Below are 17,687 nucleotides of genomic sequence, written 5' to 3'. Positions count from 1 at the left end.
CGGCTGAGGCTCGCGGCCGCGCGCAGACAGCTGCCGTTAACCCTCCGCCGTGCTCCGCCCTTGGGCGGAGCAGAGCGGAGAACGTCAGTCCACCGGGCCAATCACGCGTCTCTACGGACCTCGCGTGACCCCGCTCGGCCTCCGCCTCCTCGCGGTCTCCGGAGGCCGCGCGTGCGGGCGCGCGCCGTCTCGCCGCTCTAGAGCGCCCAGCCCCGCGGAGCTGCGCGCGTCGGTCAATTCAGCCAATCGCGCGTCTCTTCCGCCTCTCGCGCGGTCCCGCCCCGCCGGGGCAGCGCGCAGGTTCTGTGCTCTGGGGATGGCGGAGGGTGGTGGAGTCTCGGCTAGTGAGTGGATATCTGAGAGAGTGGGGCTGCTTCGGATGTCTGTGGTGGAGTCGAGTAGAGCTCCCTTTCTGCGGTCTGGGGGCGAGAGTGAGCTGGACTCTCTGGAGGGCTAGTGTGGGTGTTCTGCAGTGGTGGGAGGTAGGAAGCAGCTCCCCTTCATACCCCATTACTGTGGACGCCTTTGAGGAAGACGGCTTAAGCCAACTCTTTTCTAGGGTCTCTTCGCCACTTAAACGACACACACGGGCGTATGTTTATCTGCGCTTGTGTTCCTTGTTCGTCAGGCCTGAGTGGTCATTGGCGCTAGTCACACAGCTTTGTAGGGTTTAAGGTACTGTGACACGTCTGATGATGTTTTTCGAGTCAAGATTTCGGTTGTATTTCATTATAAAGCCGGCGTAACGAAATTAAAGAATTCCCGAAGAATTACAGAATTATTCTCGCTACCCCCAAATGGCGGATTTGTGTGAAATGCTTATTTGTCCTGAAAAAAAAAACCAGGAGTCACGTGGACCAACAGTCTTACTTAGGAAAGTAAACGGGAAACTGCAAAAAGAGCAACAATGAATCACAACTAAGTGAAGTTGTTGCTGGCGTATTTGTGGATGTTATGTGCACAAGAGTGAAAAGTTCTTTCACAAAAACTTAATATATCGCCTTATCAGTTAGTTTTATTTACATTCTGATTTTTTTTTTTCCCTAGAGGTAGGCGAAGATTTCATTTCCAAGATGGAAAGCCCGTCCGACTCAGCTGTGGCTTTACCTAGCACTCCACGGGCCTGCGCCAGCCCACCATCTCCCCGTACAAGCAGTTTAAGAAAACAAGTATGAATATCTTCATTCTTTCGCTGGAGCTACTGTATTTCTACGTATTGTGCCAGTAGTGGGTTTAATTCTACAGAAAAATGTCAGATAACGTAATGTGTAGATCAGTAAATAGATAACCGAACTGTTAAATAATTTTAGGTCTTTATCCTAAGATAATCCCCGCCCCCTCCACTCCACCACCCCACCCCCCACGCCATTTTCATCTTGAATCAGTTATTTTCATTTAGTTTTGATCAGGTTACTACAAAATTCCAAATTGAGGATGTTTGAATCTGCAGTATTCTGAAGGTCTTTGGTGGAAGGGATCTAGGTCTTTTACTTAATTTTTAACTGAAATAATCATTAGCGTCAGGAATGTGCTAGTTGCTGAACAGATATTTGTGATGACAAGGATAGGGGTCTCAACACTGTTTTAGAAGGGTTCTGACGTTTCTAAAACAAAAATGAAATTAACAGGGCTTGCAGGAATTACATTTTGTGGCGGTTACTTCAGATAAGTGGAGATACAAAGCCATCTAGTGGTGTCAACCACTTCTGTCAAATAAATACAAGGTTTTTATTATTAGTGGGTTTGTTTACACAGGAATGTTTTTCTTCTTGATTAATGTTTTGTACTTTTTTCAGCCTATGAGTGCAACACTTAGAGAACGATTGAGGAAAACTAGATCTTCATTTAATTCCCATTACAATGTGGTAAAACGGCTTAAAGTAGAGAATGAAGAAAACGATCAGACTTTTCCTGAGAAACCAGCATCTTCAACAGAAGAAAACTGTTTGGAACTTCAGGAAGATTTTAAACACAAAGATGGTGAATTCAAAGAAAGTACATATTTGAAAAATACCTTCAAGAATATCAGTGCCTGTGAATCTAAGTCTCTTGATACTGAGTCATGCAGTGATCTCCAGAGTGACTTTGTGAATGAGGAACTTCCCAAACAGGGACTAAGTGAAGAAAGAACAAAATTGATGAAGCAGATTGAAGAGAAAGAAGACCTTCTTCGGAGGCTAAAACTGGTCAAAATGTATAGATCAAAGGTGAGAATAATTTCAGAACCACTTCTTAATATTTAAATAAGCGATAGGAAAGTAATTTCAAAGAGAAAATATTTAAGCATAATAAGCAATAAGCCATACATTGAGAAACCTGGCTCCCAACAACTGTAACTCAAATGTAAGTCATAGATTTCGAGTAGAAAAGGCTCCTACACACCAGATACAACTTTAGAAAGTCCCAGCTCTCATTTAATATGCAGTTGAAGTTTTTCTCTCTGGTTTCCAGCCTGTAGCAATATTAGTATCAAATGATAGAATCCAGTACAGTGAGAACAAAAGTGACAGCTGCCAGTGAATGATTAAAAAAGCTAAAAATAGACCACAAAGTACAATAAAAAATATATTTTTTAAAAGATTTTATTTATTTGACAGAGATCACAAGTAGGCAGAGAGGCAGGCAGAGAGGGGGGGAAGCAGGCTCCCTGCTGAGCAGAGAGCTGGATGCAGGGCTCGATCCCAGAAACCTGGGATCATGACCTGAGCTGAATGATGGCAGAGGCTTTTAACCCACTGGGCCACCCAGGCACCCCAATAAAAAATATTTTTAGTAATAGTCTGTGTTCTTCCAGCTTATTCAAATGTTCCAGGTACTTGATTTGGTAAAACAACAAATACAAAGTAGGTTTTTAGATTTCATCTGGGCATTTGGGAGAAGATAACCTTTACTGACCTGGGTTTCTCATGTATATGTAGTGGCTCCTTCCCCAGCAGCGTGGTATAAATGGTGGAATATTAGATCTGATATGCTGTCTTGAATTTTTAGAATTTTTCTAAATGTAACTACCCGGGATTTATGAGATAGAGAGTGATGTTGGAAATACAAAGTTGAATATTTTAATTTATATTAATTGAATATTTTCATTTTTAAAAAGTATAGCTATAATACTACATATAATACATATGTACAATACATATAAAAAGTACATGTAATATAATGTTTTAATCTATATTGTTTCTTCTCTACATAGTTTTGCCCTATTTCATGATTTGATTTGTCCCTGAGGGTAAAGATGGTCCAGAGGTTGGACTAAACAAAATAGCCATAGAACTCAATTTGGGTGTCATTGCAGTCATTCTACTTAAAACCGTCTTACTTTTTCCTGGGTAGAAGTCTCAATCCTGACCAAGTATGTTACTCTTTAAACCTACGCATTTACTAATTTTAAAACTTCTATTAAGTTAAAATAGATGCTTAGCTAGGTATTGACTTATTTTTTTTTCTCTTTTAGAATGACCTGTCTCAGTTACAGTTGTTAATACAGAAGTGGAGAAGCTGTAGCCAGCTGTTGCTTTATGAGTTGCAGTCAGCCATGTCTGCGGAGAACAGGAAACTCAGCCTTACTCAGTTGATAGACCACTATGGGTTAGACGATAAGTTGCTACACTATAACAGAAGTGAAGAAGAATTTATGGATGTTTAATTCATAATTATTTCCCCAGAATATTTTTGAGAATGATAAGTTAAAAGATACTTAATACATTTTAAAAGGAAGGTAGAAACCATTATGTAAATATAAAATAAGATCTAAAATGAAAATTTAGTAGTCTGGATAAATTTGCCAAAGAAAACTTCATATTTAAAGAAATGTGAAAAAAAATTAAATCATGTTTAAAAAATAGTTTGGTCATTTCTGTAAGTCAATTTTAATATATTGTTTATTGTGGTAAAAAAGTTCTATTTTTTTTAAGGTTTTATTTTAAATGTTAAAAAATAGTTCAGTCAGGTGAATGTCTAAACCTAAAGTGGTCTAAAAATGCCTGTCTCCTAAGTTTATGGACCGTGTTTCTATCCATTTACCACATACTTCCATCTGGATGGTGTAGCAGGTAATTAAACTTGTCCATACGTCATTTTATTCTTCCCTGTCTTTTCAAATTTGTTTATTCTTCATCTCATTTAGTGAAATGACCATCTGCCTCTTAAAAACAACATATCCTCATCGCCCCCTTTCAAGGCATACAAGGTCCTTCACATTTATCATCCATTTAGTTCATAGTGACTCCTCAGCTAGAAAGCCACTTTCATAAGGCTGTGTTTCGGGCTGCTATATTGTACAAAGTTTACCTCTCCTTGTGGTTGTGCACAGAAATATGACCCAAGCTGGCTCAGTCTGAGAATTGGAATTGTGCTCAGGAAAAGAAACCCCATCTCTTTTTGTGGCTAAAGCTATTGTAGGCAAATTTGGAAGCACAAAAGCTGGTGTGCTAGAAGGATAGTATGTGCCCTTATTAAGAAAGGCCAAGATGTTAGATGGAGAGAACTTGGTGGATCAGTGGCTTCCTGGTTCTATCCTGAGGGCCTTCTAGATTTCTGCTTTTAGGTTAAAGGCTAAAACAGCTTTACTTAGTTAAAAAAAATCCTGAAAGAAAGTACTTTTCTACTAGTAGATAAAGAGCCACTACCCTGAGGCCCCTCCTCCAACCATACCCTGTTTTTGGCCCAGTCCCATCCCATGATCTAACAAATCAATATTTGACCTAGCAGGACATTAAGATGGCTGCTTTTGCATCCATTCTAATTGTTAGTGTCCATACTGGTACTACTTTTCCCCCTTGCCAAACATTCCCCTCTTACCATACACAAATTCCTACCTTCTAGACACTGGTATTGTCATTAGATGCCATGAACCCAAGAGGACTGACCCAGGCCTAACATGGGCCTCTGACCCTGAGATTTCTAGATGGGTATCCCTAGGAAGCTGTGCTGTTGGGAGCCTATCAGCCTCCATTGCTGCTTGCTGCACAGCTAGAAGGTGTAAATGTGGCATGGGAAGTGGTTTCCCTAGTGATGGTGCTGGTATTTGGTTGCAGCTACTTATTGTTGATTAGCACATCCCTGGAGTCACCCTCACATGTCCACTTGGAGGAACTATAGCATCAGTGGGACTCGAGTTCTGGGAGAGTTGGGGAGAGCAGTTGGGGGCATAGTAATGGACATTTCCAAAGCACTGACTGGGTGCTAAGGGCTCTAGCAGCACAGTGGACACTCCTGCAACAGGAGATGGTTCATGGAACATGGATCAGGCTTTCGGGAAAGTTTAATGCTCAAGATGCCCATGAGGCAGGACCCTTTTTTATATAATTTCTGTTGAATTTCACCTCTATTTAATGGGATGCATTTGTTTTAAAAATAACTGGATACTATATTTTTATTCACAAAAATGAAGACTACCACTTAGCAACTGCTTTGTGCCAGTTTACAAATTATGTTAACTCATTTGAGTATTAAAATTATTGTCATCCCAATTTTAAAGATGAGAAAATTTAAGATAGTTATTTAATAACTAAATAGTTATTTAAAGCTCAAGTGGCAGAGCCAGGATTTGAAACCAAGCAACCCAGCAAGAGAGCTCTATTAAGAACCATGCTATATTTGACCCAGTTAATTATCTTACTATTTAATATAATTTAAAGAACTATAAAAATACAATTGCTGTTAGTTCAGCAGAAGTTGAGAGGAATCAGTACCATGGACAGTATCAAGAGTGAGTTGGTGTGAATGACCCAGGTGCCCTTCCAAAACCAACCCCTGAAACCAGAAGATATCTTCTGTTGAAAAGTGCTGCTAGTAGAATATAGCTTGCAGACCAAGAGATTTCTGCTAACCTCCACTCTATCCATGTCTCAAAGCAAAAAGCTTGAATTGTCAGAGTCTCCCAGGGTAGCCACTAAGAAATAGAAATTACATAGGCTGTTAATAGGGTGGTGGGGTTATGGACATTGGGGAGGGTATGTGCTATGGTGAATGCTGTGAAATGTGTAAACCTGGCGATTCACAGACCTGTACCCCTGGGGCCAATAATACATTATATGTTTATAAAAAAGTTTAAAAAAATTACATAGGCTGTTAAGATCTAGGACCCACGGAGAAATTTGTGGCATTGACTATTAGCAAATGGAGCCTAATAAGGCAACCAATCCTGGTCATCTGGAATTTATATCACCAGAAAAAATGGAGAGGAAAAAAACACCTAGCAGAATCTTGATTGACTCAAACCAGCAGGACAGAGAACTTTGATGATCTCATCCTAAGTACAAAGCATTTGTACTCTTCACACACTTCACCCTTGGGTCCAGGCTCCCACCCCCAACAATCACCTTCTCAAAGATAATTTTGAAGGATCCAAGATGTAGAGAATGTTACCAGTGGGCACTTGTCAGCCAAATTGACTACTTGAGGAGTCATTCTGGTACTAAGGAGGGCCATCAAAAGTGATGTTGGGCCTATCACTTCTCTTACATTCCCATCCAGCACTTATCAGTATATGGGGGATCAATCATGGTACTACCTGAGCAGTCTCTAGAATATTTTAAATCTCTTAAAGATTTTTTTTTCTAAATAGAAGCTTTTTTATGATAATAGCTCTCTTGCTTTACCTACATCTACGCACACTGAATATGCTGTTGCAGATTACACTTAACATTTATTTCACAAATTTCAGAAGAATGAGACCATGACATGTGAAAAGATTGTAAGGACTGGTCAATGAACCTGATGGTATCATCTTGGAATGTAGCAGTTCACAGGCTATGGAAGGGGGAAGCAGTTTTCTGAGCATTTAATCTTTTCATTGTTTAATTATCATCATGTATTACAAAGAATATGCAATGTAGAAGACTATGTTATGTTTATGCAGAAAAAATATGTTGTACTTTTCAAATGATTTAAGGCTTAGTAAAAGGAAATGGTTCACTTTGTTCTCATTGCTAGAATTGGGAAAAAGTTTTCTGAGAAATGTCCTAAATGTTCTGAGAAATTTTTTTCTGATTGTATTTTTCTGCTGAAGAAAACTTGAGAAATATAGAAAAAAATATAAAAGTCATCCATTAACTCTTAAGTTTTCTGGTAATTTTATAAAATTAGAAATGCCAGGAGTAGCGGAGAATTTTTTGTCTTTATGACAAAAACTAAGACTATATGAGTAAGAGAGACATACATACATCTTGAATATTTTCAGTTAATTCCTGAATGAAAACAATTCATGATATTTTACACGTTCATGCAAGACACATTTTTATAACGATTAAGGTTAAAATGAAATAATTTGCTATTAAAAATATGCAACTAAGAAGCAGCTCTACTTAAATTTCCTGATATGGGGGAAAAAGAAATCATTTTAATAAAATGAAATTATTTTTTAAATGATTGATTGCCTTGTGTTTCCCACCAGCATTTTTATATTTGAACAAGAGCAGGGAATGTTTTCATCCTTAATCGTTCAACTTCAGCCTGCAGTATTGAAATCTGTTCAGCTTGTTGTTTTGCAATTTTTGTTAGCTTTTGGTGTTGCATCATGTTTTCATATCGTTCTTTGGCAATCTTTTCACAAGTCAGTTTAGACCCTACCCCAAAAATGAAGAAGGAAAGAATTAGTTGGATTATCATCTATACTTTCAAATTATAGAAATAGAATTCAGAATCAATTAAATATTTGGAAAAAATGCTGGTAACTTTATAACTACTAACCAGATTTCAGGAATAGTGATTACTATTTTTTTGAATAATTTTTTTTATTATTTTATATTAGTCACCAAAGAGACCGACAGTTGAGTAAAGAAAAAATATTCTTACCTATTGCATTACAGATGTCTTTTCTCTCTGAGACAGCCACCAATTCTTCTCGTAAATTGCAGCTTAGAGTATAATTTGCTACATCTTTTTGATTGCTGTATCTTCCCAGTTTTTTTAGTAGTTTTTTGCAATTTTCCACATTCTTTTTGTGGGTCTGAGATTTTGTTCCCATGACACCCCACAAAAATAATTTTGAAAAAAAGTATTTTTACAAAGATTATTTTTTTAACTTAAATTCATTATCATCAAGATACCATCTTATCCCCATATCCCTATTGCCTAACATAATGCCTGAACATAGTAGTTAAATTGTTTAAAGACAGAATGGTATTTTAATATGACATTTTAGAAAAAATCTTGTATATTCTTAAAAATGAGAGATTAAAAAAATAGAAAGCCTTGAGATTACTTTTTTCCATCTTATATATGTTATACAAGCTAAACTGAGCATTTTTTTTAAAGCTGAGCATTTCTTAAGCAGTAATGAAAAAACAAAGGTTTTACAAAGCCAAAGAAAGACCATCAACACTTCTGTTACATAAATCACAACTTAATGTAAAATTAGAAATTCATGTATACTCAGATATCTCCCAAGGGATTAATTCTAATAGTAAAAGAAGTACTTCAGTCTACCATACTTGTTATGGTTGCAAAGATACTATTTTAGGACCTCTAATTAGATCCTGAATGTCAATAGTGGACCACGGTTTTATTAGGTTCTCTCTGAATACATGACTTGGAATACTATTACTTTGTTCAAATAATTCACAACTGTTGGGATTATAATGAACAATATCTTTGAGACCTACCTTCTCTAAAACAGCAATGGTTTGCTCCATTATTCCAATCTGAATGGCAATCAGAGTCTCATAGTTTGGTTCATTTAGGTACTTGGAGAAGAAAAAGACCCCACAAAATATGTAAGATACTTTACTCTTTCAATAGACAATAGACAACTTTATAAAACATTCTTAGTTTTCAAAGTTACCATTATCATAAAAATTATCTAAGATTGATTTGACTTTCATGCCATAATGTTTACTTGTATTTAGCTATTGATACACTCACTTGTATTTTAATAATCACAAATGCCTAGAGTTTATTTTCTCATTTATTCAACTCCCCAAATATTTATTAAGTGTCTCATTTGAGCCCTATATTAATACTGTTCTAGTTAAAGATACTAAGGGAGAAACAAAGATAGATAACATGACTTTAGCTTTCAAAAAAAAAGCATGTAGATATGATCAGTTGCCAGAAAATATGTAAAATGACATGCAAATTCAAAGGTGGTTTGGAAAAGGATGCAGTTTTTCTGGACTAGGAAAATCCAGAGGCTTTTAGAGCAGGTGGCATTTAAACTAGACCTTGAAAAATAGACTTAGGATGTGAAAAATGTAAGGAAAGATTTCAGATTGAAGAACCAGTAAGGAGGAAAGGCACAGAGGTAAAATCTGAAAAATATTAATCAGTTTATTTTGAGAATACCAATGTGAGGAACAGTGGGAATGAGTTTGAAAAGTTAGTTGAAGGATGCAGATCACACACCTAAAAATTTCATAATTCATTTGCTAGGTAAGAGGTTGCAGTTTAAAATGTTTGAGCTGAGTAGTAAGGTTATCAGGGCTGAACATCAGTATTAATCTGATAGCAACATATAGTATAGATAAGTAAGAGTCCAAAGGTCAAGAGACCAGATAAGAGGGTTTTTTTTTTGGTAAAAGTTTATTTTTTTTAGTGATCTCTACACCCAACTTGGGGCTTGAACTTATGACTCTGAGATCAAGAGCTGCATGTATTCCAACTAAGCCAGCCAGGTGCCCCCAGCTGGATTATTATACAACAGTCTAAATCATGGAAAAGAAAAACTGAGCCAGGCTAATGGCAGTGGGGTCAAAGAATGAGGGAATAAGCAGATAAACTAGGCAAGACTTGGAAGATGGGAGAGGGGAATCAAAGATGACTACAACTATAAGCCTGAGTAAGGGGTTGAAAAGAACAGAAATAAGTTCATTAAGAAGGGCTGGTGTTGGGAAAAGGGAATGTAGAAATAGAGCTTGAGGGAGATCAGGAACAGAGAATTTGGATCAGTCTTTTAGAAGTGATCACTGAAGTTAGAAAAATTGACATCATTAAAGGAGAGGGCATGGAAGGAAACAGAGCAAAAGGCAGGATCATAAAGGATAGTTATATTTAAGAGTTAGGGGGCACCAGGGTGGCATAGTCAGTTGAACATCTGACTCTTGGTTTCCGCTCAGGTAGTGATCTCTGGGTTGTGAGATTAAGCCCCAAGTGGGGCTCCCCACTCAGTGCGGGGTCTGCTTGAGATTCTCTCTCCCTCTCCCCCTTGTCCCCTCTCTCTCTCTTAAATAAATAAATAACTCTTTAAAAAGGGGTGGGGGGGGTTAGAAGCAAAAGAAAATTCAGTAGAAGAGGCAGAGTGGCCTGACATGTTGGAAGAAAAATAGCAGAAAACAGGATTGATAAAAGTCAGAGAGTCGGGCAATTAAGGTGGTCAAATGCTACCAAGAGTTGAGGGATGGTGATGCCTGGGGCTGAGACCACTAGATTTGACAATTAGGAAATCCTCAGAAGACAAAGAATTTGTAGACACATGGAGAAAAACTACTGGCTTATAATGTGCTTGATACTGCAGAAGCATCTTATTAAACACTGTTTGAATGAAAGAAAACATCAATGAATGAAATTAAAATTATATAGTGAGGCAGGGAGAACTTACCTTTTGACGATCTCTTGAAAAAAACAGCATCTGAATATCCCAAGCCTTCTGATTTAGATCTTCCATTTCCATCTCCATTTTCCTATGTTCCCACTCAATTTGAAATATTCCTTTGTGGACATCTTTACTTTCCATCATGCTAGCAACTTTCTTTTGTCCTTGAGTCTTGAAAAAAGAAAGTACATTTTGCTATTCATAGGACTCTGCATACAGAATACAGAATATCTGAAACTGAATGCTCTTCTTAGGAAACACTTGGAATCACGGAGGTAATTCTATCTTTTTTAAAAAAATTATTTTTAATTAATTTATTTATTTATTTATTTATTTTAAGGAAAAGGAATACATGGCTGAGTAGTGGGGAGCAGAGGGAGAAGGAGAGAGAACCTTAAGCAGGCTTCATGGCCAGCATGGAGCCCCACTCAAAGCTGGATTTCACGGTCCTGAGCTGAAATGATGAATCAGCCTGATCATCTAAGTGCCCCTTCTTTTTAAAAGTGTAGCAGATATTAAAGAATTACTGATCTGGGGCGCCTAGGTGGCTCAGTGGGTTAAAGACTCTGCCTTCGGCTCTGGTCGTGGTCCCGGGGTCCTGGGATCAAGCCCTACATCGGGCTCTCTGCACAGCAGGGAGCCTGCTTCCCTTCCTCTCTCTCTGCCTGCCTCTCTGCCTACTTGTGATCTCTCTCTCTTTCTATGTAAAATAAATTTTTAAAAATCTTAAAAAAAAACTAACTAAATAAATAAATAAATTACTGATCACTAAGAAGCTGATAGGCCAAAACAGAAAGGATTATAAAATACATCTCAATGGCATAGCCAGTTTACTTTATATGTCAATAATTAGGCAGAAACTCTTTTTGCCATCACTGATCTACCAGTCTGTATGTGTTTATACCCCTACTGTCTATCCTGCCTTTCTGACAGTATAGACAAAGGACTGTAGTTCAATGCAGCTAGGCACAATAGTATCTGGTTGGTAGCTAGTGGAAAAGCAAAAAAAAAAATTTTAAATATATAAAATTGAGTAGATTAAATATATTTAAACACCCAGATTTTTGCACTTCACTTCAAATTGCCTACATGAAGTTCAGGAATATTTTCATGAAGTTGTTCTCCCAGATTGCTATTAGTGAAACTCTTATGTCTCTAAAATAAATTTTATGAGTTCCATCAGTCAACATTTTATATCTTTCTTCTTCAAAAACTTAGCTTTTTGAAGTTCATGCCATTATATTATATCATACCACCTGTTACTCTTTTTAAAAATTATTTCCATCTTCTGATCACTGCTGAGCCTCTCAATTCCTTGAATTACTCACTTTCAATGATATCCATCTCACTTAGACACCCAAATCCCACAGTTATACCCTTGGGGGATCTTGTTGTATGTCACAACTCCAACATCCTAAGTTCAAGCATTTCTCTAGGGTAGTGTTTCTCAAATGTTGGAGATACTTCCCTACTATAGGAAATTAAGATTATGTTTGCAGAAATTTTTGGTTGACATAACTGGAGGGAGGTGTTGCTACTGGCATCTAGAGGGGAGATGCCAGGGGTGGTACTAAACTTTATGCAATACACAGGACATCTCTCCACAACAAATAATCATCTGACCCAAAATGTCAGCAGCGCCAAGGTTAGAAAATATTGCTGTAGAGCTACCACATCTCCTTTCTGTTCTCCTTTCAGTCAACTTCTTTCCCTAAGATTTATTTATAGTTACCATCTCTACAACCTCACTTCATATTATTTCTTCAACAATAGCCAATTGACCTGCCCCAACTTTCCACTGAGACTGCTCTTGTCAAGTAACTAACATAGTGCATGAGTTCGTTGTCCTTGGAGCCATTTCTCTCATAGTTTTCAGGTTTCCTCCTTCATTGGCAACTCTTTCTCAGTTTTATTACTTGACTCCTTCTCTGCTAGATCTATCAGAGTTGGACTTTGGACATTAGCCAAAGTCCCATCCTAGCTGGTCTCAAGCATGTTCATGGCTTAAATTATCCATATGTAAATATCTCTATGTAATAATTCATATGTAGTTATCTGTATGTGATCTGTATCTAGAATACTTCTAAATTTATATCTCAGCTCAAAATTCTGTCCAGTTGATATTTCAACTGGAATGGCTTTTTAAAAAATTTATTACTTGAAAGAGAGGGAGAGAGAGAGAGAGCATGCATGGGAAGGGGGAGGGGCAGAGTGAAAGGGAAAAAGAGAATCTCCAGTAGACTCCTCACTGAGCAAGGAGCCAGATGTGGGGCTTGATCCCATGACCCTGAGATCATGACCTGAGCTGAAATCAAGAGCTCAAGTTACCCAGGTGCCCCTCCATTAGAATGTTTTACATGCATCTCAAATTTAACAAAGCCTAAAACTCTTTATGTCCCAGCCAAAGCTACATACTCCTAGTTGTTCTTGTGTCAGTTAATGACACTATCATCTATTCAGTTGCTCAAAAACCAACATTTTAAAATTTATTATTGATCCTTCTCTTTATTATTCACATTGAATCCATCAGCATTTTTGATAATGATTTTTGCATTTACACTAACAACAAAAATATGAAGGAGAATTTAAGATACTCTGAGAAAATAAAGCTGATGGAATTCCTCATTAGTAGACCTGCTGTAGCAGAAATGCTAAAAGGAGTCCTTCAACCTGAAATCAAAAGGCCCTAGACAGTAACTCAAAGTCATAAGAAGAAATTTTAAAAAAAGCTAAATTTATTTTATTTTATTTTTTTAAAGATTTTATTTATTTGTCAGAGAGAGGAAGAGCGAGTGAGCACAGGCCGACAGAATGGCAGGCAGAGGCAGATGGAGAAGCAGGCTCCCTGCCAAGCAAGGAGCCCGATGTGGGACTCGATCCCAGGACACTGGGATCATGACCTGAGCCAAAGGCAGCGGCTTAACCAACTGAGCCACCCAGGCGTCCCTATTTTTTTTTTTAAAGATTTTATTTATTTATTTGAGAGAGAGACAGTGAGAGAGAGCATGAGCGAGGAGAAGGTCAGAGAGAGAAGCAGACTCCCCGTGGAGCTGAGAGACCAATGCGGGACTTGATCCCAGGACTCTGGGATCATGACCTGAGCTGAAGGCAATCGTCCAACCAACTGAGCCACCCAGGCACCCCAAAAAAGCTAAATTTAAAATGCAACTATACAGGTAGATATAAAAGTCAGTATTATTGTATTCTTTGTTTTTAAGTACTCCTTTTTCCTCTATGATATAAAAGAAAAATGCACCAAACAGTAATAATAAATCTATGTTAATGGACATATAATGCATAAAGATATAATTTGTGACAACAACAACAGAAAAGGGGAGGGACAGAATTGTACTGGAGTAGAGTCTTATATACTAGTGTAACTAAGTTGGTGCTTATTTGAATTAGTTTGTCATAAAACTAAGATGTGGGGCACCTGGGTGCTCATCGGCTCAGGTCATGATCTCAGGGTCCTGGGATCGAGCCCCACATCAGGCTCTGGCAGAGCCTGCTTCTGCCCCCCACCCTCCGCCTGCTGCTCTGCCTTCTTGTGATCTCTCTCTCTGTCAAATAAATAAATAAAATCTTAAAAACAAAAAACAAAAAACACCCTAAGATGTGAATTGTAATTCCCATAGTAGCCACTAAGGAAACAATTACAATGTATATAGAAAAGTAAAAGACAAGGGGATCAAAATGGTACTCTGCAAAAAAATCAACTATATATAAAACAATACAATAATGGAGGGATTGAGGAACCAGAAAATATGATAGAAAACAAATAATAAAATAGTTAAGTCCCTTTTTTTTTTTTACTAGCAATTACTTTAAATGTAAATGGATTAAACTCTATAAGTAAAAGGCAGAGATAAGCACAGTGGATTAATGGATCCAATGATATTCTGTCTAGAAGAGATTCACTTTAGATTCAGTGAAACAAATAACTTGAAAATGAAAGGATGGAAAGATACCATCTATGCAAATTGTAATCAAAGGATTGCTGGGGTGGCTATACTAATACCACACAAGCACATTATTTGCTGATCTTCAAGAAGATATAGCAATTATAAACACATATGCACTAAAAACAGAGCCCCCAAATATATGAAGCAAAACCCAATAGAATTGAAGGAGAAATGGTTGCATAATAATAACTGGAGATTTCCATCCCACTTTCAATAATGAATAGAACAAATACACGGAATATCAGTAAGGAAATAGAGGATTTAAACAACATTATAAACTAATTAGACCTAAAAGACATAGAACAGACACACAATAATAGCAGAATACACATTCTTTGCAATTGCAAATGGAACATTCTCAAGTATAGACTATATGTTAGGTCATAAAATGAATCCTAATAAATTTTAGAAGATTGAAATCATATAAAACACTTGTTGTGACCACAAGGTAATAGAACTAGAAATCAATAACAGTAAGAAAAGAGGAATGTTCACAAAATATGTAGAAATTAAACGACACATTTAGAAATAATCAGTCAAAGAAGAAGTGACAAAGGATATCAGAAAATACTTTGAAATGAATGAAAATGAAGACATAATATACCAAAACTTATGAGATTCATCAAAACCAGTATTCAGAGGGAAACTTATAGCTATAAGCACCTATGTTAAAAAAGGAAAATGATCTCAAGTCAATAATCTAATGTTATACCTTATAGGATCATCAAAAGAAGACCAAACTTAACTCAAAGCCAGTAGAAGGAAGGAGATAGAAGATTAGAGATAAATGAAATAGAAAATAGGAGAAAAACAGAGAGAATGAATGAAACCAAAATCTTTGAAGTCAAAATTGAAAAACCTTCAGCTAGAATCAGAAAAAGGAAAAAAGACTCAATTTTCTAAAATCAGAAATAATATCAAGGACATTACTACTAACCTTACAGCATTTAATAAGATTATAAAAAATTATATATTATATATAATATATTAAATAACAGATTACTCTGAACAATTGTATGCCAACAGACTAGATAAACTTAGGTAAAACATTCTAGAAATACACAAACCACAAAAACTGACTCAAAGAGTAACAGAAAATCTGAATAAAATATACTAACTAAATATTGAATCTGAATAAAACCTTCCAACAGAATAAAAAACCCAAGACCAGAAGGCTTCACTGGTGAATTCTACCAAATATTCAAAGAAGAATTAATACCAATCCTTCTCAAGCTCCTTAAAGAAATATAAGAGAATGAACACTTCCAAATTCATACTACAAGACCAGCATTACTCTGATGTCAAAGTCAGACAAGGACACCACAAGAAAAGAAAATTACAGGCTCATATCCCTGATGAAAACAGATGCATAAGTCCTCAATAAAATATTAGCAAACCAAATTCAACAGCATGTTAAAACAATTGTATACCCATACACACACTCCTAGGCATATATTCAAACTGTTGTAAACCAAGATAAAGAGAAAAGCCCAAAGGAAGACATATTACATTAAGAGGAACAAAGATTTAAAAATACATAATAGACTTCTTGTCAGAAACTCAGTAAGTCAGAAGAAAATGAACACATTTAAAGTGAAAAGGATGAGGAAAAAAGAGAAAAAAAAAACCCTGCCAGGGATGCCTGGGTGGCTCAGTTGGTTAAGCAGCTGCCTTCGGCTCAGGTCATGATCCCAGCGTCCTGGGATCGAGTCCCACATCGGGCTCCTTGCTCAGCAGGGAGCCTGCTTCTCCCTCTGTCTCTGCCTGCCACTCTGTCTGCCTGTGCTCACTCTTGCTCCCTCTCTCTCTCTGACAAATAAATAAAATTAAAAAAAAAAAAAAAAAAAAAAAAACAACCCTGCCAGTCCAGGGAACCTAGCAAACTATCAACAATGAAGGTAAATCAAAGTCAATTTCAGACAAAGAAAAACTCAGGAGAATTTAATACAGGCAAACTTGCAATTCAGTTAAAAGAAGTTCTTTAAGCAGAAGATATATGGTATAAGATAAACACTTTACTCCGCACAAAGATCTCATGAAATAGTGAAAATGAAAGAAAATTGAACATGCTTTCTTCTTATTTTTCATTACTCTAAAAGATAATTATCTAAAGCAAAAATGATGACAGTATTTTGTGGGTTTGGAGTATTTATAAAAGTAAAAGGTATGGCAACATTAGCATGTAATTCTCAAACGGTACAAAATCCCTAAATATTTGGAAATTAAATAACATTTCTAAATAACCCATAAGTCTAAAAGGAAGTTACATGGTAAATTAGAAAATATTTTAAATGTAAAGAAAATGAAAACACAAAATATCAAAATTTGCATAATACAACTACAATCATGCTTACAGACAAATTTATAACATTAAATGCTTATATTAGAAAATAAGCAAGGTTTGAAATCAGTGAGCTAATCTTATCTAAGATTATCATTAGATAATTAGATTGAGCTTAACAAAATGATGGCAAATTAGAATGAAAATTTAACTTTGTAGTGCTGAACTTCTTATACCTTAGAATCATCTGGGAGGCTTTTAAAAAATACCATGCCTCAGGGTGGGGCCTGGACACATTTGTAAAGTTCTTTGGGTGACTCTAATGTACAGCCAGAGTTAGGAAACACTGATTTAACTGAATGAAAATGATTTATCATGGTAATGGAATAATAATGAACAAATTTGGTACAGCAGGTTATATGTTGGCTTTCTTCTTAAAAAATGATAATTATGGGGCGCCTGGGTGGCTCAGTGGGTTAAAGCCTCTGCCTTCAGCTCAGGTCATGATCCCAGGGTCCTGGGATCAAGCCCTGAGCTCTCTGCTCAGTGGGGAGCCTGCTTCCCCCTCCCTCTCTGCCTGCCTCTCTGCCTACTTGTGATCTCTGTCTGTCAAATAAATAAAATCTTTTAAAAAAGTGATAATTACCCGAATCACAGAATTCAAGTCTTCAATTATGTTCTTGTTGATAAGAATTGCATCAGGATACTCCAGCAATAACTGAAAATTTTCCAGCTCCACTTGTCCTTGTTTAAGGAGAACTTGGATTGTCAAATTCAACTGGAATCTCACTTTTTCTTCCTGTAATCTACATTGAAAAAAATTCAAAGTAAGTAGCTGTAATATACTTATATTTCAAACTTCATCTATTATTTGAGAACCTAAAATTCAAACTTAATCTTCAACTTGAATTTC

General features: G+C 36.8%; 2 protein-coding genes across 8 annotated transcripts in view; one reads left to right on the top strand and one right to left on the bottom strand.

Annotated features, from left to right (window-relative positions):
- The first annotated feature begins 186 nt into the window (after nucleotides 1-186).
- On the top strand, nucleotides 187-4,081 carry SFR1 (SWI5 dependent homologous recombination repair protein 1). Of its 4 annotated transcripts, none has more exons than XM_059173280.1 (4): nucleotides 187-300; nucleotides 1,048-1,169; nucleotides 1,797-2,207; nucleotides 3,455-4,081. In XM_059173280.1, the coding sequence occupies exons 2-4, from the start codon at nucleotides 1,074-1,076 to the stop codon at nucleotides 3,644-3,646; spliced, it is 699 nt and encodes a 232-aa protein (XP_059029263.1). In that variant the 5' UTR covers nucleotides 187-300; nucleotides 1,048-1,073; the 3' UTR covers nucleotides 3,647-4,081. The 4 variants fall into 4 exon arrangements, with proteins under 4 accessions (XP_059029263.1, XP_059029261.1, XP_059029264.1 ...); XM_059173278.1 differs by having other exon boundaries at nucleotides 281-344; XM_059173281.1 differs by lacking the exon at nucleotides 187-300 and adding an exon at nucleotides 307-482 and having other exon boundaries at nucleotides 1,050-1,169.
- Nucleotides 4,082-6,624: 2,543 nt separating this feature from the next.
- CFAP43 (cilia and flagella associated protein 43) overlaps nucleotides 6,625-17,687 on the bottom strand; it is a 99,224-nt gene continuing 88,161 nt past the window's right edge. For all 4 annotated transcript variants that reach the window (XM_059173270.1, XM_059173272.1, XM_059173271.1 and 1 more), the window contains 5 exons: nucleotides 17,421-17,580; nucleotides 10,538-10,702; nucleotides 8,607-8,687; nucleotides 7,798-7,951; nucleotides 6,625-7,568 (listed from right to left, as the gene is read on the bottom strand). In XM_059173270.1, coding sequence (XP_059029253.1) covers nucleotides 7,402-7,568; nucleotides 7,798-7,951; nucleotides 8,607-8,687; nucleotides 10,538-10,702; nucleotides 17,421-17,580 — 727 coding nt within the window. In that variant the 3' untranslated portion in view covers nucleotides 6,625-7,401. The remainder of the gene's footprint in view (nucleotides 7,569-7,797; nucleotides 7,952-8,606; nucleotides 8,688-10,537; nucleotides 10,703-17,420; nucleotides 17,581-17,687) is intronic.

This window comes from Mustela lutreola, chromosome 4, assembly GCF_030435805.1.
Source record: "Mustela lutreola isolate mMusLut2 chromosome 4, mMusLut2.pri, whole genome shotgun sequence".
In the NCBI taxonomy this organism is placed as follows: Eukaryota; Metazoa; Chordata; class Mammalia; order Carnivora; family Mustelidae; genus Mustela; species Mustela lutreola.
This window is presented reverse-complemented; position numbering and strand designations above follow the sequence as displayed.

Excerpts from the sequence above, each read along its gene's own strand:
- SFR1 (XM_059173278.1), top strand. The coding sequence starts at position 317 with ATGGCGGAGGGTGGTGGAGTCTCGGCTA. Across the intron at positions 345-1,047 it reads GGGTGGTGGAGTCTCGGCTA|AGGTAGGCGAAGATTTCATT; the intron begins GTGAGTGGATAT and ends TTTTTTCCCTAG. Across the intron at positions 2,208-3,454 it reads TCAAAATGTATAGATCAAAG|AATGACCTGTCTCAGTTACA; the intron begins GTGAGAATAATT and ends TTTCTCTTTTAG.